The sequence below is a fragment of the Staurois parvus genome, unplaced genomic scaffold (assembly GCF_062004578.1).
Source record: "Staurois parvus isolate SC_StPar_1 unplaced genomic scaffold, SC_StPar_1.0 ptg000014l, whole genome shotgun sequence".
Lineage (NCBI taxonomy): Eukaryota > Metazoa > Chordata > Amphibia > Anura > Ranidae > Staurois > Staurois parvus.
Window position 1 is genome coordinate 271944 of NW_028317810.1, and position 14097 is coordinate 286040.

A 14097-nucleotide genomic window follows, 5' to 3' on the forward strand; every position below is an offset into this window, starting at 1 on the left:
AAATAATAGCAGTCAGACATCACTAACCTGATCAATCACTGTTTTTGGTAGAAATTATATTTCTACATGGCAAATAATTTACTAGCAGGTGTTGTAGAGTAATAGAAATCCAACAGACCCAACAGTCATGACATGCATGCTGCTGATTCTGTGTAATTGAATCACTAATTGAAAGGGGCATGTTCAGTGTGGAGTTCTATTAGTGAAGTCATTCATTCTTTGAAAAACAGGTGGCAATTAATGCCCTTATTTAATGAAGGAAGGCAGCAAATGTTGTACATGTTGGTTACAGTGCATTTCTCTCTGTTCTTCTGAACAATGTCTGGAACAACCCATTTTCCTCAGAATTTCAGTGTACGTTGATTAAAAAGTTGATTGGAGAGGGGAAAACATATAAAGAAGTGCAGAAAATGATAGGCTGCTCAGCTTAAATGATCGCAAATGCTTTAAAATGGCAACCAAAACCTGAAAGACGTGGAAGAAAGCGAAAAACTACCATTCGAATGGATAGAAGAATAGCCACAATGGAAAGGACTCAGCCAACAATCAGCTCCAGGAAGATCAAAGAAGGTCTAAAGTTACCTGTGAGGACTGTTACACTTAGAAGACGCCTATGTGAAGCCAAGCTATCTGCAAGAAGCACCCGCAAAGTCCCACTGTTGAAAAAAAGACGTGCTGAAGAGGTTACAATTTGCCAAAGAGCACATTGACTGGCCTAAAGAGAAATGGCGCAACATTTTGTGGACTGATGAAAGTAAGATTGTTCTTTTTGGGTCTAGTGGCCGGAGACAGTTTGTCAGACGACCCCCAAACACTGAATTCAAGCCACAGTACACTGTGAAGACAGTGAAGCATGGTTGATATGGGGATGTTTCTCATACTACGGTGTTGGGCCTATTTATCGCCTACCAGGGATCATGGATCAGTTTGAATACATCAGAATACTTGAAGAGGTCATGCTGCCTTATGCTGAAGAGGAAATGCCCTTGAAATGGGTGTTTCAACAATTATTATTATATAGTATTTATATAGCGCCAAAGGGTTTGTTCAGCGCTGTACAATAGCAGGGGGACAGAACATGAGACAGGACAGAAACAATACAATACACGAGGGGTTCGAGGGCCCTGCTCTTTCGAACTTACAATCTAGGAGGGAGGGGAAGTGGAACAAGAGGAAATGGCTGTGGGGAATGAAGTGGTAGGAGGAGTGGATGAGGTCAGTTGTTAGGTGAGGGTGGGGTAGGCCTCCCTGAAGAGGTGGGTCTTCAGGGTGCGCCTGAAGGTGATGAGGGTAGGTGACAGTCTAATGGACTGGGGTAGGGAATTCCAGAGGATGGGGGAGGTCCTGGAGAAATCCTGCAATCGGGTGTGGGAGGAGACCAGGGAGCTAGAGAGTAGGAGGTCCTGTGAGGAGCGAAGGGCATGGGTAGGGTGGTATTTAGGTATCAGGTCAGTTAGGTAGTTTGGGACAGCGTTGTGAATGGCTTTGTAGGTCAGGGTTAGCAGTTTGAATTTGATGCGTTGGGCCATCGGGAGCCAGTGAAGGGATTGGCAGAAGGGGGTGGCAGATGTGGAGCGGTTGGTGAGGTGGATGAGTCTAGCCGCTGAGTTTAGGATCGACTGGAGTGGGGATAGCGTTCGTTTGGGTAGGCCAGTGAGGAGGGAGTTGCAGTAGTCCAGACGTGAGATGATGAGGGAGTGTACGAGTTGTTTGGTAGTGTCTGGGGTGAGGAACATACGTATCTTGGAGATGTTGCAGAGGTGGAGTCTGCATGATCTTGAAAGCAATTGGACGTGAGGTAGGAAGGAGGTGGGAGTCCAGGGTGACACCCAGGACTTTGGCATGTGGGGTGGGAGTGATGGTGGCGTTAATAGTGATGGAGAGGATGGGCGGGGGGGTGCGGGGTGGGGGGAAGACCAGGAGCTCAGTTTTGGACAGGTTAAGTTTGAGGAAGTGGAGCGACATCCAGTCAGATATGTCATTTAGGAGGTGGGCGAGTGAGGGGGTGATGTGGGGGGTGGAGAGGTAAATTTGTGTGTCGTCGGCATAGAGGTGGTAATTGAAGCCATGGGAGTGTATTAGTTTGCCAAGAGAGGAGGTGTAGATGGAGAAGAGGAGGGGTCCGAGGACAGAGCCTTGGGGGACTCCGACAGAGAGGGGGAGGTGGCAGTGTTATAGGTGACGCTGAAGGAGCGTTGGGAAAGGTACGAGGAGAACCAGGAGAGAGCAGCGTCCCTGATGCCAAGGGAGTGCAGCTTAGCAAGGAGGAGAGGGTGGTCGTCAGTGTCGAAGGCCGCGGAGAGGTCAAGGAGCAGGAGGACAGAATAGTGGCCATTAGCTTTGGCGGTTAGCAGGTCGTTAGTGATTTTAAGTAGTGCAGTTTCGGTGGAGTGCAGGCGACGGAAGCCGGACTGTAGAGGGTCAAGGAGGTTATCAGTGAGGTGGGCGCTTAGGCGATTGTAGGCCAGGCGCTCAAGGAGCTTGGAAGTGAATGGCAGCAGGGAGATTGGTCTAAGGTTGTTAAGGTCAGTGGGGTCAAGGGAGGGTTTTTTGAGTATGGGGGTGATGTGCGAGTGCTTTAGAGGGGAGGGGAAAGTGCCAGTGGAGAGGGAGAGATTGAAGATGTGGGTGAGGGAGCGAATGATGGAGGGGGGGTGACTGGAGGTGTTGAGAGGGGATAGGGTCCAGGGGGCAGGTGGTGAGGCGGGCATCAGTGAAGACCTTAGAGACCTCCTCAGGGCTAGCTGGGTTGAAGGAGCGGAGTGTTGGGGAGGTGATAGTGTGTGGGGCGTTAGGGATAGTGGCGGGTAGGAGGGCTATGAGGTCGGGGGAGGGGAGGGTTGAGGGGTTGAAGGAGGGCGATAGGCTGGGTGGAGAGGTAGATCTTGAGTTGACAATGTCCTTACGGATTGCATCAATCCTGTTAAGGAAATGACTGGCAATCTCGTGGGCGGTGAGTGAGATGCTGAGTGGGGGTGGGGGGGAGAGAGCAGGGATTTGAAGGTGGAGAAGAGCTGGCGGGGACAGGTGGAGAGGGTGTTGATAAGGGTTACGAAATAGGCTTGCTTGGCGGCGTGGAGGGAGGTGGTGTAGGTGAGGTAGGCAGCTTTGTAGAGGGAGAACGCACAAGGGGATCTGGTTTTGCGCCATAAGCGCCCCAGCGCCTGACTGCGTCATTTGAGACTTTTCGTATGGTCGTTTTGCCAGGTTTGAAGCGGTCGGGGTCTGGTGTTACGTGTGGTTAGGGGTGCCAGGGAGTCCAGGGCAGCTGACAGTGCGTCATTGTACGCAGTAGTGGCCAGGTCAGGGCATGACGGAGGGAGGATACTGTCATACAGACGGTCAGGTCCCGGGTGGAGATGGGTCGGGTTCAGATTGCGGAGGTTGCGGGTGATGGATAGACGCTTTGGGGGGGGGAGTTACGAGAGGGGGAGATGGAGAATGTGAGGAGGTGGTGGTAAGAGAGGGGGAAGGGGGTGTTAGTGAAGTCGTGGGGGGTGCAGAGGTGGGAGAAAACGAGGTCCAGGGTGTTTCCATTGGTGTGGGTGGAGGACTGAGTGTGTTGTGTGAGCGCGAAGGAGGAGGTTAAGAGGAGGAGTTGGGAAGTAGCTGGGCTGTTGGCGTTGATGGGGATATTGAAGTCACCTAGGATGATGGTCGGTAGCTCGGAGGAGAGGAAGAAAAGAAGCCAGTCGTCTAGGAAGAGGGATGCGGAGCCAGGAGGCCGATAGATTACCGCAATCCTCAGGGGGTGGGGGAGAAGAGCCGGATGTAGTGGGCCTTGAAGGAGGAGAAGGATAGGGAGGGGGGGTTAGGGATGACCTGGAAGATGCTTAGCGGTGGCAGGAACATGCTGACCCCACCACCTCTGCGAACGCTCGGTCTGTGTGAATGGGTCCAGACGAAGCCATCATAGGAGAGGGCAGCAGGGGAGGTGGAGTCAGTGGCTTGGATCCAGGTTTCGGTGACCACTAGGAGGTTGAGGGAGTGGGAGACAAAGAGGTCATGGATGGCGGTGAGCTTGTTGCAAACCGAACGGGCGTTCAGGAGTGCAACCGAGAGGGGAGGGGGTGGATGTGGGGAGGAGGGGGACAGATATGAGATTGAGGGGGTTGCGGTGGTTGGCGTGAGTAGGGGGGTGCCGGGAGTGGGGAGATGGGGGGCCAGGGTTCAGGGAGATGTCACTGGCGGTTAGCAGAAGGAGGAGGGTGAGGAAGGTGGCATGGGAACGGGAGGTGCAGGAGTGCGTGGGTCTGTTGGTGGTGGCATGTGGGTCGGCGGGGGAGTGGAGTATCAGGAGGAGGTGGCGAGAGCCATAGAGGGGGGAAGGAAGAAGTGAGGGTGCAATGTAGAGCTGTTTTGGGGGAGTAGGGGGGTAGAGGGAGGCAAGTTTGGGGATGGAGGAGAACGAGGAGGAGGAGTGCAGGTGGCATGCTAGGGTGGGCAGAATGCTGATCGGGTCGGAGAGGAGGGAGGTTTCAGTCAGGACGTGAGGATGGGGAGAGTCCGTTATGCCATGTCGGAGTTCATCAGTGTCCAATCTTAGGAGGGGAGTGGTGGGCGGCTGGGGCCGCAGCTGGCTGGTTGCAGTCTGTGGGTGCTGTAGGCCAGCTTTCGCGGGTGTTGTGGCACGGTGTCGGTGGGCACAGTGGTGCGGCGGCTGGACAAGCCGTGGGACGTGGTGATTGGAGGTGTTGAGGGCCCGGCGTCAGGAGTATCTGAGGATCTGGCGTCAGGAGGCGCAGAGGGCCCGGTGTCAGGGGTGCTGAAGGCCCGGCGTCAGGAGGTGGTGTAGGCCGGCGTCAGGAGCTGGTGCAGGCCGATGTCCGGAATGGTCTAGGCGTTGGGCGCTTCCATCAGATGGAGCAGGGCTCAGGGCTGTGCGGGGCAGGGTTGAGTGGAGCACGGTGGGGAGGAGATGTGGCAGTGGTGGCTTCCCCAGTCGGGGCTGGTGGCGGCTTACCCTCTTTGTGCCAGCGGGGGTGGTTGCCGCATCCTTCAATCTTCGGGGCGTCGCGGCAACGAACCTCAGCCCTTCGCGGTTCGCGCTCCTCTGTGGTCTGCTGCGGCTGGTAGGAGAGGCCGTGGCTTCAGGGGTCATGGTAGGCCAGGAGTCGCCGGAGTTTCGAGGGACAGCACGCCAGAGGGCAGGGTGGTGGGCTTGCGATCCCAGGTGGGATAGTAGCCTTGGTGGTTTGCAGTCCCTGGTGGGTAGTGGGTGCCCCTGTTTGAGTACCTGGTGGGTTGGTGGGCTTGCGATCCCCGGAGGGATAGTGGCGGTCCCAGGTGGGATGGTGGGCTTGCGGTCCCCAGTGGGATAGTAGCCTGGGGTCCCTAGTGGCTTGCAGTCCCTGGTGGGTAGTGGGTGCCCCTGATTGTGGCCCTGGTGGCTTGCGGTATGATGGCGGCTGGGCCCCCTGGTGGGTAGTGGGTGCCCCTGTTTGAGTCCCTGGTGGGATAGTGGTGGTCCCAGGTGGGATGGTGGGCTTGTGGTCCCCAGAGGGATAGTAGCCTGGGTTCCCTAGTGGCTTGCAGTCCCTGGTGGGTAGTGGGTGCCCCTGATTATGGCCCTGGTGGCTTGCGTTATGATGGCAGCTGGGCCCCCTGGTGGGTAGTGGGTGCCCGTTTGTGTCCCTGGTGGGATAGTGGCGGTCCCAGGTGGGATGGTGGGCTTGCGGTCCCCGATGGGATAGTAGCCTAGGGTCCCTAGTGGCTTGCAGTCCCTGGTGGGTAGTGGGTGCCCATTTGTGTCCCTGGTGGCTAGTGGTGTGATGGCGGCTGGGCCCCCTGGTGGGTAGTGGGTGCCCCTGATTGAGTACCTGGTGTCCTGGGACGTTGAGGTGGAAGCGGACCCCTCCCGGGTGTCAGTAGGACCGGAGGGGATGGTGGCAGCTTCCCCGAGGAGTGGAGGCGTCCCGCCGCGGCCGCGATTACGGCCACGGCCGGCAGGAAACACTGCGGCTTAGAGTGCCGTGGTAGGCCTCGTTCCGCTTCGGCCCATCGGAGCTCCGCCAGAGGGACGGAGTGTCCCGGGCCCCTTCAGGGTGTTGGTGGGGACCCCGGCGGCAGGCTCAGGGGCCTGGATGGCGGCGCATGGCAGGGGATGGGGTGCAGGGCGCCGGAGCTGGCGGTCATGCGGCTGCTCCGGGCGCCATCTTGCAACAAGACAACAATGCCAAACACCGGTAAACGTGCAACATCTTGGATCCTTTCAGATGAAGTCCGGAATTGACGAAACGTGTTAAAGGAGTGACGTCAAGACACACGTACGCAGACCGGAAGTGTCGCCGCGGCCATTTTTAAGGTTATCAACACATGGTGGAGGAAATGTTTGGTGGAAACAGATAGAAACCATGTTTGGAGCTGATAATCTGGTTTTAATATGTGAGTTACTAATAAATGTTATCCCTATGCTTTGAATATTGCTCCTAAGACCATTTTATCTTTCTGAGGACCTTGGAAAAAATATTCTTAAAGAAGAATTTGGAGGATTACTGATCCATGTTTGTAGAGCTCTCATAAATACTCACAGAGGGTAATAGTATTTAGTACTATTGTGTGGTGGTTGATGGTATTCACTGAGTTGCAGTGATCAGAGTGTGTACACTTTGGATTGATGTGTTTAAATGCACTATATGAAAAAATTAATTAAGATTGGAATAATTTTTATTTATATATATATATATATATATATTTTTTTTTTTTTTTTTTTCTCACAAATATTTTGAAGTGAAGTGTGAAGATGCATGGGGTGATTTCTTTCAATTAATTGAATTGTACTAGATTATTTATATTTATATTTTTTTGAGGTACGTTTTTGGATGAATTAGAGGTCAACTTTCGTATTTGGAGGAAAAAGATTGGAATTTTGGACACTGTTTTTGGACTTATTTTTGGATTTATCTTTGGACTTATTATTGGACATTTTGGATTTGGGGAATTTTGTATTTTTATTTTATATTTTTTGGTATATATTTATGATTTTTAATTTATTTTGGGAATTTATCATATCATAAAAAGGTTTTATATATGTATATAGGGATAATTTCAATGAAAAATCCCACAGGGAGCTCACTGAAAGGGGGAACAACCATAATTTTAAACTCAGCCATACCCCAGATGGAGGGGTAACTACACTGCTCAAAAAATTAAAGGAACACTTTTTAATCAGAGTATAGCATTAAGTCAGTTAAACTTCTGGGATATTGATCTGGTCAGATAAGGAGCAGAGGGGGTGGTTAATCAGTTTCAGCTGCTTTGGTGTTAATGAAATTAACAACAGGTGTACTAGATGGGCAACAATGAGATGATCCCCAAAACAGCAATGGTTTTACAGGTGCAGGCCACTGACATTTGTTTCCCTACTCATTTTTTCTGACTGGTTTTCACTAGTTTAGCATTTGGCTAGGGTCAGTGTCACTACTGGTAGCATGAGGTGATACTTGAACCCTGCAGAGGTTGCACAGGCAGCTCAACTGCTCCAGGAAGGCATATCAATACGTGCTATTGCTACAAGGTTTGTGTCTTCCAACACAGTCTCAAGAGCATGGAGGAGATTCCAGGAGACAGGCAGTTATTCTAGGAGAGCTGGACAGGGCAATAGAAGGTCCTTAACCCATCAGCAGGACCGGTATCTGCTCCTTTGTGCAAGGAGGAACAGGATAAGCACTGCTAGAGCCCTACATAATGACCTCCAGCAGGCCACTGCTGTAAATGTCTCTGACCAATCAGAAACAGACTTCATGAGGGTGGCCTGAGGGCCCGACGTCCTCTTGTGGGCCGTGTTCACTGCCCAGCACCATACAGCTCGATTGGCATTTGCTATCGAACACCAGAATTAGCAGGTCCGCCACTGGTCCCCTGTGCTTTTCACAGATGAGAGCAGGTTCATCCTGAGCACGTGACAGACGTGAAAGGGTCTGGAGAAGCGATCGAGAACGTTATGCTGCCTGTAACATTGTTCAGCATGACCGTTTTAATGGTGGGTCTGGGAGGCATATCCATGGAGGGATGCACAGACCTCTACAGGCTAGACCATGGCACCTTAACTGCCATTAGGTATCTGGATGAAATCTTTCGACCCATTGTCAGATCCTACACTGGTGCAGTGGGTCCTGGATTCCTCCTGGTGCACAATGCCCAGCCTCATGTGGCAAGAGTATGCAGACTGTTCCTGGAGGATAAAGGAATCGATACCAGTGAATGGCCCCTACACTCAGCTGACCTAAATCCAAATAGAACACCTCTGGGATATCATGTTTCAGTCCATGTGATGCCACCAGGTTGCACATCAGACTGTCCAGGAGCTCAGTGATGCCCTGGTCCAGATCTGGGAGGAAATACCCCAGGACACCATTCATTGTCTCATTAGCAGCATGCCCCAACCTTGGGGGCCACACAAACTACCAAGTACCATTTTGAGTTGCTGCAATAAAATATCAGCAAAATGGTCTAGCCTGCTGCTTCATTGTTTCACTTTGATTTTCAGGGTGTCTTTGAATTCAGTCCTCTGTAGGGTGATAATTTCCATCAAACGATGGGGCATCCTTTCGTTCCGAACACATTACCCAGTCCATATCAGTATAGATATCCAGCATGAGATTTTTCCCCATTGAGATCTGATGTGTTTTCAAAGTATTCCCTTAATTTTTTTGAGCAGTGTATGTAGGAAATAGTCTCCAGGATATATATGATAATTGAGTTCTTAGAGGCTTGGAGACCTTTCTTTTGAGCACTAAAAAACTACTTACAATGTAACTGGATCTCTTAAATTCTCTTGCCAGCTCCAGATAGTGGAGTATGCATCTATACACATCCAATAATTGGATTTCTTCCTCTTTGGTATTTCTACATACTATGAAAGCTTGAGGCCACCTTGGGAAGATAGAATAGTCCTGAAGGTAAGCCCAGTGTATCAGGTAGAATGGTTAAAGATACATAATTTAATAGACAGTGCCTAAAAAATCACCTATTCTCCCAGCTGACATTATAGCCAGGAGAAAGGCAGTCAAAAAAGAAACCTACAGGAGTTCAAACAGAAAAAGGATCAGATCCTTCAATACTTTGCAAATATCCAACAAAGTTACTACCTTTAATGCTATGGGTGTGATTCTTTCCCACGCAGAGATGAATCATCTAATCAAAGTCTTTTGCAAGCCTTGTTTCTAAAATACTTCAAGCTCAGAAATCTGTACCCTCAGGGTCCTTATGGTTAGACCCTAGATTTCACAATCAAGGTTGAGGTACACTTCTAAAATCGAGGAAACCCAGTACTAATTTAAAAAAAAAAAAAAAAAAAAACTTTAACAGGGTGTGGCAGCAATTTAAAATGTTTGTACTTGCTCGTGTTTTTGTCCATCATTAAACCTTCAGGTACACAATGTGCTAGAGTTCCTACAGAATGGCCTTGAAATAGGCCTCAGTCCATTGAAGAGATATGCTTCAGTTATCTCAGCCTTCTCAAGAACCCAGTGGGCATCCAAGTTGGTGATCCAATCCTTCAATGCAGTGACAAGATTGAGACCATCAAGAAAACTCCTCTTTCTAAAGTAGGCTCTTCCACTAGTTTTGGACTCCCTGAAGCAAGGATTTTGCTCTGGTATCGGAACACTAGCACCCTGAAGACAGCCTTTTTAGTTGCAATCACTTCAGAAAGGAGTGTTTCTGAAATAGCTGCACCAGGGACTAAGGAGCCCTTCACCACTTTCTTTGCTGACAGGGTGGTTCTAATTCTTAGGAATTACACCCAAGGTGACTTCGGCCTTTCAGTATTTCTTCCTAGCCTCCTCTCATCAGACTCAGTGCAAGTAAGCAATGGGAAAATCCCTTCAGGCATACCTTAAGGTTACAGCTCCCTTCATCTCATCTGATGGTATTGCCAACTGGTGCAAATAAAGGGAAAAAGGCTTCCAGTCGGGTGATCGCATCTTGCTTGGTCAAGACAATTTCCATGGCCTAAATGTGCGAAGGTGTGGCAAATGGAGTACCGGCTCATTCCACTTATGGCAAGAGAGTGCATGTCCATACCTTCATAACGTGTTATTGCGTCTCTTATGACTGTTGCTTTTGGTCAGAGAGTACTTTCTTCTGCCACCTCTATGGATTTAAATATTAGAATTCCCAGCCTGTCTTGTCTAGTTATTTCCCATGTGTATGCTGACATGGAGTAATCGGTAAGTATGAAAACAATTTTCTGAATTCCCTAACGTTTTCTTTTCCGGATGAGCTCCATGGCAGCATAATATCCCACTCCACTGAAGTTGGCTGTGTCTGGGGAGGAGTACAAATTTAGAGATGGACACCCATGGAGGAGACTACCCATGTGCATGCTACCATGGAGCTCACTGTCAAAGGAAAATTATGGTAAGTATGAAAAAAAAAGTTTCAGATTTTACAGCGAGTACAAAAATCCTAATATTCATGATTCTCCTTCCATCCATCCATAACATACAGGGAGGTGTTCTGAAGCTCACAGAGGTGGTGCTCTATAGCCCCCAACACACCTACAGTCCTAGGGTGAGAACATTGCTTCTCCATAGATAAACTGCAGTGAAGCTCTGCTGTGTTGGCCCCAATATGCATCTGATAGATGAAAAAATGTCAGAAGTTCCACAACAGAGCAGAACACATTGCTCAGAAATAGAAGTCCCTTAATAATACAAAAAAAGGGAGCACCAGCAAGTACTTCATTACGATTTGTATAGCATTGTTTTAGATCCCAGAATCTAAATGTGATTTTGAATGTATCTTTTCTATAGCCTTGTGTGCCATCATTTAAAGATTATGAATGGTTACACAACCATTGTGTCGCCAAAAATTATCCAACTACCAACAGTAGTTGTTGTGCACATGCACAGCTCTGTGTAGAGTTTAAGGTCAGTTAGGAAGAATCCTTTATTGCAGAAGACACAAAGTACTGTTTGTCTCTTCTGCAAAAAAAAAATTCTTCCTTCTTACAAAATTTGTTAATGCACACTTAAAGCAATATTAAAATAAAAATAATAATAAGACTTTACTAACACGGTATACGTACTGTATTTTTCGCTCCATAAGATGCACCTAGGTTTTAGAGGCGAAAAACAAGTAAAAAAAAAAAAATATTCTGAACCAATGGACTGCGGACACACTACAGGAGATAGACCAGAGACTGCGGACACACTACAGGAGATGGACCAGAGACTGCAGGGACAGTACAGATGCCCAGAGACTGCAGTCTCTGGTCATCCCCTGTACTGTCCGCAGTCTCTGGTCATCCCCTGTACTGTCCGCAGACAGTACAGGGCATGACCAGACACTGCGGACCTTTAGGGAGGGGGAGCGGGTACCTGAATTTGACAGGTACCCGCTCCCACTTCCGCGGAGTTCTCCTTCCTATACTGTGGGCACCCGACTTTGACAGCCGGGTGCCCACTGCACATGCGCAAGAAGCGCTGCGCTTTGTGAATGGCCCTGCATCTTTTGGGACTTGTCACGTGTCCCAGAGACACCGGACCATTCACAAAGCGCAGCGCTTCTCGCGCACGCACAGTGGGCACCCGGCTGTCACAGATGCCGGGGCTGGAAGAAGCCGGCGCGGGAAGACTACAGCACTGGACCGAGGAACAGGCGAGTTCCTGCCGCAGAGAACAGCTGAGCGGCCGGCCCGGTATTCGGACATAGTGGCGGCGGAAATACCGGATCGGCAGCTTTATATTCGCTCCATAAGATGCACTGACATTTTCCCCCCTTTTTTTGGGGGGAAAAAAAGTGAGTCTTATGGAGCAAAAAATACATTACCTGCACTGTGCAGTGGTTTTGCATAGAGCAGCCCTACCAGCACTCTAGCTTGCCCCTCCCTCCTGCTGAGCGCCCCAAGAACAAGCAGCTTACTCTGGGGGCACCCATACAGACGCGTTCCCGAGCCATGGCTCTGCATGTCAATTCACACACACAGCCACGGGTCAGCCCTGCCCCCTCCCGATTGGCTCACTGGCTGTGATTGACAGCAGTGGGAGCCAATGGTGTTAGTGAGTACCCCTGGAGAGCTGAGGCTCTCGTGGACTTTGCTGAATTGAGAGGGGGCTCAGGTAAGTATTAGGGGGGCTGTAGCACACAAAGGTTTTAGCTTCATGCATAGAATGCATGAAGGTAAAAAACCTGGAGCCATTAGAACTACTTACGCTCCACTTTAAGATGTGAAAATCACCAGCAATGTAGTGTTGAAATTTACTTTAATAAACATGTTTTTTAGTCTTCCATTCCACAAGTAAATATTTTATTTCTTAGAATGAGATCATTCATTCCAGATTCATAAACACACACCAGCATGCAGTTGTCTGAACACTTCTCATGTATACATCCTAACTGTATTACAAAACATCTCTAACAACATATCACTCAGAAGCTATACAGAAAACCATTTTTCCTTTTTTTACACACTTTGAGCTCCAAGAAGTAGTAGAGCCAAGTCATACACATTTTATTTGGTCTGGATATTTAAGATTTGAAGACGTGAACAGCCCGCACCACATACTGGCGGCAGATTGGACACTCGCTCATCCTCTTGCCACATTTGGTACATGTTACCATATGGCCACACTCCAGGAGAACACAGTCGATTACAGCATCCATGCAAATTCGGCAGAGGTTGTCATCATTACCGGTCAACTGCAGCCGATCACGTTCTGAAAGAAACAGATATGTTAGACAAGTGTATCCAGAAAGATGGGAGAGCTGTATAAATGAAACGTTATGTTGGGCACAGAACCCATATTACTTCATGAAACAACTAGTGGTATAAGGAGTATGGCTGGCCATACATTATACAACTTTCTTGAGAAATTTTTGCAAAACCATTTAATATGGAGGTCAAACCTAAACACTTTCAATTTGTATGCAATCAGACAGGTCCTTGCAGTACATAGTTGAAGGTAAATCTAAAAGGAAATTAAATAAGAAAATTGTATAATGTATGGCGAGCCTATGAGTATCCATGGATACAGTTGGCTATTACTGGGCAACAATGTCTGTGTGCGATTCTGAAACCCTCTGAAACCACTATTATTGGTACCTGATAAGGTGTTACCAGCATCCTGCTTCTCCTCCCTGCCCCTTCTACTGTTGGTTTTTCAAATTTTTTAAAATCGTATTTCTTTATTGTACATCACGGGACACACAGCAGTGTATATTCTTTACCAACTGGGTAATGCGCCACCTATAGGTGAATGGAGACTGGCAGCCCCAACCAGACCAACTAAGATGGTGTTGTACCCTCATCCATTTTTCTTGCCTAAAAAGTGGTTTCTAGCTTTCATTTAAATCAGGACATTGTTCTACCCACCTTATTTCCAAATGCTCGCTCTGCCATGGAGATTACTGCATTCTTTGAAAATGTCAGCACAGATCAGGACTGTTCATACTACATACAGATAGATCCTCAGTTCTGAATCCTTATTTGTATTGCCAGAAGGGCACTGGCCAGGGCAAGCAGGATTTAAAGCAACTATTTCTCATTGGATCCATCAGTTAATCATTCAGGCCTTCGGTTTGAAGGGAAAGGATCTCCCCTTATGGGTTGGGGCACACTCTACTCAAGGTGTGGGAGCTTCTTGGGAGATTCATCATCAGGCGTCCATGGCTCAGGTTTGCAAGGCCGCCACGTGGTCTTCTGTGTATACATTCACAAGGTTCTACCAGGTGGATGTTAGGGCTGCAGAGGATACAGCCTTTGGTCGCAGTGTATTACAGGCGGCAGAACACAGTGGGGAAAATTATTATTTGGTCCCCTGCAGATTTTGTAAGTTTGCCCACTTACAAAGAAATGAAGGGTTTATAATTTTTATCATAGGTGTATTTTAAATGTAGAGACAGAATATCAACCAAAAAACCAGGAGGAAAAAAATCAAAAAACAAAAAAACACCACATGATACAAGTATTACAAATGCAGCTGCAGTTCAGTGAGTAAAGTAAGTAAGTATTTGATCTCCAAGTAAAACATGACTTGGTAGTTAGTGGAGAAACCCTTGTTGGCAAGCACAGAGGTAAGACATTTCTTGTAGCTGGTTACCAGGTTTGCACACATCTCAGGAGGGATTTTGGTCCACTCTTTACAGATCTTC

At 48.6% G+C, this 14097-nt stretch overlaps 1 protein-coding gene across 2 annotated transcripts in view; it reads right to left on the reverse strand.

Moving 5' to 3' along the window:
• Positions 1 to 12236: 12236 nt before the first annotated feature.
• RNF34 (ring finger protein 34) overlaps positions 12237 to 14097 on the reverse strand; it is a 47354-nt gene continuing 45493 nt past the window's right edge. For both annotated transcript variants that reach the window (XM_089676520.1, XM_089676514.1), the window contains exon 7: positions 12237 to 12662. In XM_089676520.1, coding sequence (XP_089532646.1) covers positions 12475 to 12662 — 188 coding nt within the window. In that variant the 3' untranslated portion in view covers positions 12237 to 12474. The remainder of the gene's footprint in view (positions 12663 to 14097) is intronic.